Source organism: Erpetoichthys calabaricus, chromosome 8, assembly GCF_900747795.2.
Source record: "Erpetoichthys calabaricus chromosome 8, fErpCal1.3, whole genome shotgun sequence".
Classification (NCBI taxonomy): Eukaryota; Metazoa; Chordata; class Cladistia; order Polypteriformes; family Polypteridae; genus Erpetoichthys; species Erpetoichthys calabaricus.
Genome location: NC_041401.2, coordinates 189,244,315 through 189,254,176, shown reverse-complemented (window position 1 = coordinate 189,254,176; position 9,862 = coordinate 189,244,315). Strand labels below are relative to the sequence as shown.

Genomic DNA, 9,862 nt, shown 5'->3' with positions numbered 1-9,862 from the left:
AATACCAAGATTAAAATGAATCTATCTATCTATCTATCTATCTATTGTATAGTGTTTATATTCCCATTGCACAACCTGGGCTGTAAACCTTATAGAATATACGTGAGACAGAAAGAAGAGTGATGTGGTGTGAAGTGAGGTGCAATCAGGAGTTCATGAGGATCCCTCCCTTCCTTCATGGAGGACCCCATTAATTGCTTTCATGTTGTTTATGGTGCGGTGTACCAGGGAGGTGCCAATGAAAAGTGATGCAGTATGACCTGCGGTGTCTCCATCTTCAAAGTCCAGACTCCTAATAGATTTGTTAGATGGTACCAGAGTATTTGTGGTCAACCAATCAGTACAATTCATCGCCTGAGCCCCACCCATAATAGTTCCGGATTGAACAAAAAGTACACCCCAAGAGTAGGGAATAAAAAAGGCCCAGAAACTAGCAATGGCTCAAGTTCCTATGGTAAGAATGTTACAAATGTTCCTGAGTTTCTAAAGAGTCCCTGGTTCCTGGAAAACGTTCCTTCAGTTGGAAAACACCAGTTTTGGTTTGTGAAGAAGTTAAGAGCATTTTTTGTTTGTTTTTTTTTTTCCACTGTATTGTTTGAACTTTTCTAGTTCCTGAATCATGGCTTCTGTCTTTGTGATTACCATTTCTGGATTGTGGACTGGTCTTGGTTACTTTGGATTGCCTCTTCAGGCACACCCTTTAGCTTTGGTTTTGCTTCTTCCTTGTTTTGCTTTTATTTTTAATGACCTAAATACACTCTTTAAACACAGGAAACTTTGTTTTGTTGTTGTCATTTTAAGCCAGTGGTTTGTGGTAATCCTCTCCCTTTAAGGGCATTCTTGTGTATTTTGAACATGCAAAACTTTTTTACTGTCTCGTATACAAAGTATAGCAAAGTACTGTAATCGTCCAAACATTCAATGATATAAAATCTCGATGTTTTAGACCTTCCGGAGTTCGAAAATACAATTTTTGGAATTATGTCTATGTGTCTGTCTGTGTGTTTGTCTATGTGTATGTAAACACTTGAGTTCGCTTTCACAGGTCAACCAAATATTGCATACAAATATGAGGTACAACACATAGATTTGTGTCAATTTTTGAGCTATTTTGGCCAACCATAAGTGGTACTTTACCTTTTATTCATTGAGCTTCAGAGTCTGATTTATTCATCTTTACTTTTATAATAATTGTCAGTCAGTCATTTTCCAACCTGCTATGTCCCAACACAGGGTCACGGGGGTCTGCGGGAGCCAATCCCAGCCAGCACAGGTGCAAGGCAGGAACAAAACTCGTGTAGGGCACCAGCCCACCGCAGGGCACACACACCAAGCACACACTAGGGGCCCAATGCACCTAACCTGCATGTTTTTGGTCGGAAACCCACACAGACACGGGGAGAACATGCAAACTCCACGCAGGGAGGACACGGGAAGCGAACCTCAGGTCTCCTTACTGCAAGGCAGCAGCAGCGCTACCACTGCACTACCGTGCCGCCCTCATAATAATTGTTCAATATATTATTCATTTGATTTGATTTGTTGTCGATGGTTCTTTAATGTACATAATATAAAAATGTAATCATTATCTTACTCCTCAAATATCCATCCCCATATCTGAGTATACGAGAAAGTTGAGGGAAGAGCACTCCCGATTTTTCCGATTTTCTTTTTCTTAAACTACTAAAGCCTGTGCAGGCCTGAAACATTAGAACATTACCACAATCAAACATGCCATTCAGCCCAACGAGCTCATACATCATGTTCACCTAGACACATGAGCAGGCAGTGCGTACTGAACGATGATTGTATGTTAGTTCATAGCGTGCATCGTTGCAATGTTACTTTTCTTGGTGGTTTATTAAATTACGGATTTTTCAAATGTTCATTTTTTTTCCTGTGCTTAAAAATCATTAAAAAAAGCGGCGTGATTATGCGGCGTATGCTATGCCGCGGGTTGGCTAGTTGAATATAAAACAGAAAGAGAAAATAACGACACAACCGACGGCAATGTGGCCGAAAAACATTGCGTTTCTTGTTAATTAGTACGCTGTATTTACTAATGTCGCTAGAGTCGGAGCAGTAAGCTATATGTAGTATTATAACGTTCTGCCGTAATGAGAATATCATGGGCCGCCACTTGGTTTTCAAGTTACGAACACGCACATATAGAAGCGTGGCGGCTATACAGCGGCTATATGAGCATGAGACGGCTATACAGTGTCCACAACGGACGTGGCCATCCGCTGTGCATAAGATACCATATTGACATTGGCGGGCGAAGGGGCCACCGATTCTTTCTCTGACCAGGGCCGCCATGAGCCTAGAGCCGCCCCTGCACCTACAACACCAGTAAAAAGGAAGTCCCTCCTACCTTCATGGCCTTTACAGCCTGAGATCCGGAGTAATCAAACTCTCCAGCCTGACCGATTGACAGCCCTCCCGAGCCAAGGACCAGGACCTTGGACACCTTCGGAAAAGACAAGAGCACATATTACAGAAAGGGCACTCAACGGGCACACATTCACAGTTGAATGATTTTTTTATGGTACCACATTTGGGGTTGAATCTCTTCCTACAACCCATTACTGTAGCAATACTCTCTGGCTTCCATGACTCAGAGCTGACCAAAAGGGGTAATGCATGGGCACTCTTACATCACTATAAGTCAACGGGTAAGGGGCTCATAGAAACATTGATGGGGCAGCATACGTTCAGTTTACCTGGGGTCCATAGAAAACTAATCAACAAACAAACTTGTCAGGGCAGCACGGTGGCACAGTGCTTAGTGATGCTCCTTCACGGATCCAGTGTTCTCCATGTGAATAAAGCCCTTGGTAAAGAATTTGAAGCCATCATGTAGCTGGTATTCATTTTTGTTTATTAGGTTGCCTCTGTTTGGTTTATTCATTTTTCTTCTTCTTCTTCTTTTAGCTGCTCCCATCAGGGGTGGCCATGGTGGATCATCTGTCTCCATATCTTCCTGTCCTCTTAGTGGCATAGCTAGGGCCGAGCGGAGGGACCGGTCCGCCCTGGACGGCACATTTTTGGGGGGGCAGCATTATTGGCCAAAAGATCTCAGTACAATTCATGTGTAGGCAGCAAGGTTCGGAAAAATATCACTCATGAATGAAAAAAGTCAAATTCTCTGATTTTTATCCACAAATGCTTCCAAAATAATTTTCAGACAGTCCTTCCGTGACGGCAGACACAGCAGTTGAAATTTATAAGGCAATAACAAAAATAAACATAAACATTACACTGATAATAATTTCTAGGAAGATAAACAACTAATTTACAATTTATAATTTCGTTTAAATGCGTTCTTGCTCTGCGCACCTATCACTTGTACACTACACTGGTTTTCGTTTTCGTAGCGTAATTATATTAAACTAATAATTACAACACGGCTTATCAGTGCGTCTGTACAATACTCTTGTCTAGTTGATATTTATAAATAATTGCGTGTGAAAAATGATTGCTGTTTTTCTATATATGAATAAATCTATGCAAAACTGATCTTAATTTTTCTCTATACGTCATTTTAATTTTCTATTTAAATAGGTTAACATATTCAGATATGTTGGAGGGCAGCAAATTGAAGCCCCGCCCGCCCCGAGTTGCGCGAACACGAGCTACGTCCTAGAAGGCTGGCGTCCTTCAACATCTGCAATAAGATGGTGCAGATGTTCTATCAGACGGTTGTGGCGAGTGCCCTCTTCTACGTGGTGGTGTGCTGGGGAGGCAGCCTAAAGAAGAGGGACGCCTCACGCCTGGACAAACTGGTGAGGAAGGCAGGCTCTATTGTAGGCACGGAGCTGGACAGTTTGACATCCGTGGCAGAGCGATGGGCGCTGAGCAGACTCCTGTCAATCATGGAGAATCCACTGCATCCACTGAACAGGATCATCTCCAGACAGAGGAGCAGCTTCAGCGACAGACTGCTGTCACCATCCTGCTCCACTGACGGACTGAGGAGATCGTTCCTCCACCACACTATGCGACTATTCAATTCCACCCGGCGGGGTAAACGTTAACATTATACAAAGTTATTGTCTGTCTGTTATACCTGCATTGTTATCACTCTTTAATTTAATATTGTGTCCTCGTCATCTTGCTCTGTTACACCCGCCACCTGCATGTCTTCTCTCACCACATCCATAAACAGGGCCGGATTAAGACGAAATTGGGCCTGATGCTGCAGCGCAAAAAAGGACTACTTTTTCTCACAATTGCTGCATGTGTATTCAACACTCACCGTACATGCACACTCAGACCGACCAAGGAGCCCTAATTGCTTGCAACACAACCAGCCAGCCTTTATTGAACATGAATAATAATAACGACGCAGTATCGTAACAACTCGAAATTAACATCAAACTATGTAACATCAACATTCAATAGCAATTGTCTGAAAAGTGCACTTAATGCAGAAAAGGCTAAACCAGATCAACTTAACCTAGGCTTTGGACACCATCATGCACAGACAGATGCACAACCCAATCTCGACGTTTGGAAATGTCTGAGAAAGATTCAACGATGACAAAAGCCTGTACATGGTAAGCGCTGCTGATTCGTTCACAAGTCACCGGTTTCTAAGTGCGCATACAGTAAATGCAGCAAACTGTATCAGCTCAGCCACCAGTGTGTCTTCCAAGTCATCCGGATATGAGGAAACGAGATTCTTAGCTTTGTCCTCGATCTGCTCAATGCTCAATGACGCTATCTCCGAGAGAAATCTGAATGTCGGAATTACCGTATTTTTCGTACCATAAGACGCACTTTTTTTTCCCCAAAAGAAGGTTGGAAATGTCTGTGCATCTTATGGAGTGAATATTGCGTCACAGACCATGATGTGTATTACCTGACAAAAGTCGACATCCAGGGGTAGAGGGCGACAAAACTCACTGTTACGTTACAGGCATTCCCTCTCTGCTTGGATGAATGTTAGACTCATTCACTCGGCATCTAATCCTTGCGTGTGCGTGAGTTGCGAAATGTAAACAAATGTAAGCAAAGGCAAGATGGCATCGACATCTCACGAGGGAGCGAAGCAAGTGCAGAAAACAAAATACTTAGCAGACGATGTTTTACACATTATCACTGAGTCGGACTCTGATTTTTCAGAATCTCATTTTGTTGAGAGTGATCAGGAGATCGAACAAGAGTGTGAGGAACTGGCATCAGCTGATCGGGACACCAGCTGAGTGCATTTGTGCAGCCGATGCACCTACGGCAAGGTTCGTGTGGGAGGAACACCTAGACATTGATCCATGAGAGCCAAACTGACTACCGGACTTCACAAGACAGTATGGCTTGCTGTTGGACTCGACAGATTACCAGCCGCTGGACTACTTCAGGCTGTTCTATCCTGAAGCTGCCTTTCAGCTACTGTCAGACGAGACAAACAGGTATGCAGAGCAATTTTTTGAATCGAGGGCTGTGCTTGCACCGCATTCTCATTTTTCAAACTGGAAACCCACAACAAAACACGAGATGAAGGGCTTTGTGGCATTACAAATATAGATGGGACTAGACTGGCGATATACAGTGCATCCGGAAAGTATTCACAGCGAATCACTTTTTCCACATCTTGTTATGTTACAGCCTTATTCCAAAATGGATTAAATTCATTTTTTTCCTCAGCATTCTACACACAACACCCCATAATGACAATGTGAAAAAAGTTTACTTGAGATTTTTGCAAATTTACTAAAATAAAAAAATTGAGAAAGCACATGTACATAAGTATTCACAGCCTTTGCCATGAAGCTCAAAATTGAGCTCAGGTGCATCCTGTTTCCCCTGATCATCCTTGAGATGTTTCTGCAGCTTCACTGGAGTCCACCTGTGGTAAATTCAGTTGATTGGACATGATTTGGAAAGGCACACACCTGTCTATAGAAGGTCCCACAGTTGACGGTTCATGTCAGAGCACAAACCAAGCATGAAGTCAAAGGAATTGTCTGTAGACCTCCGAGACAGGATTGTCATGAGGCACAAATCTGGGGAAGGTTACAGAAAAATTTCTGCTGCTTTGAAGGTCCCAATGAGCACAGTGGCCTCCATCATCCATAAGTGGAAGAAGTTCGAAACCACCAGGACTCTTCCTAGAGCTGGCCGGCCATCTAAACTGAGCGATCGGGGGAGAAGGGCCTTAGTCAGGGAGGTGACCAAGAACCCAATGGTCACTCTGTCAGAGCTCCAGAGGTCCTCTGTGGAGGGAGGAGAACCTTCCAGAAGGACAACCATCTCTGCAGCAATCCACCAACCAGGCCTGTATGGTAGAGTGGCCAGACGGAAGCCACTCCTTAGTAAAAGGCACATGGCAGCCCACCTGGAGTTTGTCAAAAGGCACCTGAAGGACTCTCAGACCATGAGAAAGAAAATTCTCTGGTCTGATGAGACAAAGATTGAACTCTTTGGTGTGAATGCCAGGCGTCACGTTTGGAGGAAACCTGGCACCATCCCTACAGTGAAGCATGGTGGTGGCAGCATCATGCTGTGGGGATGTTTTTCAGTGGCAGGGACTGGGAGACTAGTCAGGATAAAGGGAAAGATGACTGCAGCAATGTACAGAGACATCCTGGATGAAAACCTGCTCCAGAGCGCTCTTGACCTCAGACTGGGGCGACGGTTCATCTTTCAGCAGGACAACGACCCTAAGCACACAGCCAAGATATCAAAGGAGTGGCTTCAGGACAACTCTGTGAATGTCCTTGAGTGGCCCAGCCAGAGCCCAGACTTGAATCCGATTGAACATCTCTGGAGAGATCTTAAAATGGCTGTGCACCGACGCTTCCCATTCAACCTGATGGAGCTTGAGAGGTGCTGCAAAGAGGAATGGGCCAAACTGGCCAAGGATAGGTGTGCCAAGCTTGTGGCATCATATTCAAAAAGACTTGAGGCTGGAATTGCTGCCAAAGGTGCATCGACAAAGTATTGAGCAAAGGCTGTGAGTTCTTATGTACATGGGATTTCTCAATTTTTTTATTTTTAATTAATTTGCAAAAATCTACTTTTTCACGTTGTCATTATGGGGTGTTGTGTGTAGAATTCTGAGGAAACAAATGAATTTAATCCATTTTGGAATAAGGCTGTAACATAACAAAATGTGGAAAAAGTGATGAGCTGTGAATACTTCCCGGATGCACTGTAACTTCAGGGAGCATTGGTCCAAACGTGCTTTGTCCCCTGGTGGCTTTGGACAGGTTATGCCGCGTGATGATAGGTACGTGCTCCTGCAAAGTGATTGTGAGCAACTGAGCTTCATAAATTCTGACACTAGTGGTGAGGAGTTCTTGGGGTTTCCATAAAACTAGAAGAGTGCTTGAACCTTAAAGTCTCTCCTTATTTGTTAATGACAGTGATGATGTTTCTTAATACCGCTGTTGAATTTACATGGTTGAAATATTATTCTGCTATATTTTATTAAACATATTAGTACACCATTTGGTTCAGAATATTTTTTTTCTTGTTTTCCTCCTCTAAACTTAAGTGCGTCTAATGGTCAGGTGCGTCTTATGGTGCAAAAAATATGGTATTTTGAGGTTAATATAGCAAAGGAAAACTGTTCAGCTTCCGGAAAATTCTCGTCTGTTTTCATCTGGGCCCTATTTCAGGAATGGGCTTGAAATCAATAGCACCCACCTTAATCCAGCCATGTCCATAAACCTCCTCTTAGGCCTTCCTCTTGATTCAGGACACGTTCGCATCGGATTTGAATCACTTGCAAAGCCGAACGGAGATGCTTTTAACTGCAGCAGGCAGAGTCAAGAGCAGCCAGCGCTCATTTCAACCATCTCCACTTTTCCGTGGCTTGTCCCGGGATACGCAATTTTTTAAAGGTCACACTTAACCATTTTTTTTTTTTGTTGGTCACCTCACGTGGTAGCTTTCCATTCTGGTGTTGGCTTACCTTGACTTGCTGTGGCAGGCTGCTTTTTTTGGACATTACATGGGCAATGCTGGTTCTTTTACCTTGCTTTATAAGGGAAATGAACGCATCAAATAGGAACTAAATGGGGAAAAAAAGACAACAAAATAAACAAATAAATAAATGAAAAACTTAGGTGAGCTCCCAAAATTCACTCATTTATTTGTGTACCACATTTTCATGAGGGAGGTTCAAAAAGTTTCCACACTTTTATATTTTCATTGCAAACAGTGAAGGCGGGAGGAGTAGTAATTGGGCATTAAAAAGTTGGTACGATGGTGGGAAAATTGCATCGTGAATGAAGGTGACTATGTACAAAAGTCATATCATTTGTTTTTGAAATACTTTATAGAGTTAAAAACAAAGTGCGGAAAATTGTTGAACTTCTCTCATACTAAGAAAGTAGCTCAAAGTGCTGGACAAGTTACCAGAGAAACAATAAAACAAATAAGATTACTTAAGAATAATAATGAATAAGTAATAAATAAATAAATCCATATGATCTTACAAAACATACATAATCAGTAGAAGAATAGCATCATTATAAACTCACTGGCCACTTTATTAGGTACACCTTGCTAGTAGCAGGTTGGACCCCCTCTTTGCCTTCAGAATTGTCCTAATTCTTCATGGCGCTGATTCAACAAGGTCCTGGAAACATCCCTCAGGGAGTTTGGTCCATATTGACATGACAGCATCACGCAGTTGCTACAGATTTGTTAGCTGCACATCCACGATGAGAATCTTCAGTTCCAGCACATCCCAAAGATGCTCTATTGGACTGAGATCTGGTGACTGTGGAGACCATTTGAGTCCAGTGAACTCCTTGTCACGTTCAAGAAACCACTTTGAGATGATTTGAGCTTTGTGACTTGGCGCGTTATCCTGCTGAAAGGGTAGCCATCAAAAGATGGTGGTCATAAAGGGATGGACATGGTCAGCAACAATACTCAGGTTGGTACTAAAAGGCCCAAAGTGTGTCACGAAAATATCCCCCACACCATTACACCACCAGCAGCAGCCTGAACTGTTGATACACGGCAGGATGGACCCCGATTTTCATGTTGTCGATGCCAAACTCTGACCCTACCATCTGAATGTCACAGCAGAAATTGGGACTCACCAGACCAGGCAACGTTTTTCCAATCTTCCGTTGTCCAATTTTGGTGAGCCCGTGTGAATTGTAGTCTCAGTTGCCTGTTCTTAGCTGACAGGAGTGGGCACCCGGTGTGGTCTCCTGCTGTTGTAGCCCACCTGCTTCAATGTTCAGCATGTTGTGCATTCAGATCTGCTCTTCTGCACACCTCAGTTTTAGCGAGTGCTTATTTCAGTTCCTGTCGCCTTTCTATCATCTCACACCAGTCTGGCCATTCTCCTCCGACCTCTGGCATGAACAGGGCATTTTCGTCCAGACAACTGCTGCTCACTGGATATTTTCCCTTTTTTCAGACCATTCTCTGTAAACCCTAAAGATGGTTGTTTGTGAAAATCACAGCAAATGAGCAGTTTCTGAAATACTCAGCCATCAGACCAGTCTGTCCGACACCAACAGCCATACCACGTTCAAAGTCACTTCACTCCCCTTTCTTCCTCATTCTGATGCTCAGTTTGAACTTCAGCAGGTGGTCTTGGCAAGGCCTACAGGTGAAATGCATTGAGTTGCTGCCATGTGATTGGCTGATTAGATATTTGCATTAAGAAGCAGTTGAGCAGGTGGATCTAATAAAGTGGCCAGTGACAGTATATAATATCTTATTGTAGGTCCAATGATAAGGTCAGATAACCAGAAGGACAGAAATAAAAACTAACAAAAAAGTTAAGTGTGGCGTTTTCACATTTCCCACAAGCCTGGCTCTCAGTCCTCCACTCCCACATACCAAAGGTGTGTGAAGGACATTCATTGAGGACTCTGTTGAGTGAGTGTAG

At 43.2% G+C, this 9,862-nt stretch overlaps 1 protein-coding gene across 1 annotated transcript in view; it reads right to left on the bottom strand.

Moving 5' to 3' along the window:
* cps1 (carbamoyl-phosphate synthase 1, mitochondrial) overlaps positions 1 to 9,862 on the bottom strand; it is a 289,732-nt gene that overhangs the window by 241,850 nt on the left and 38,020 nt on the right. Inside the window, exons 12-13 of the mRNA XM_051930296.1 lie at positions 7,919 to 8,017; positions 2,375 to 2,470 (exon numbers count right to left, since the gene is read on the bottom strand). Of these exons, the coding sequence (XP_051786256.1) occupies positions 2,375 to 2,470; positions 7,919 to 8,017 (195 nt within the window). The remainder of the gene's footprint in view (positions 1 to 2,374; positions 2,471 to 7,918; positions 8,018 to 9,862) is intronic.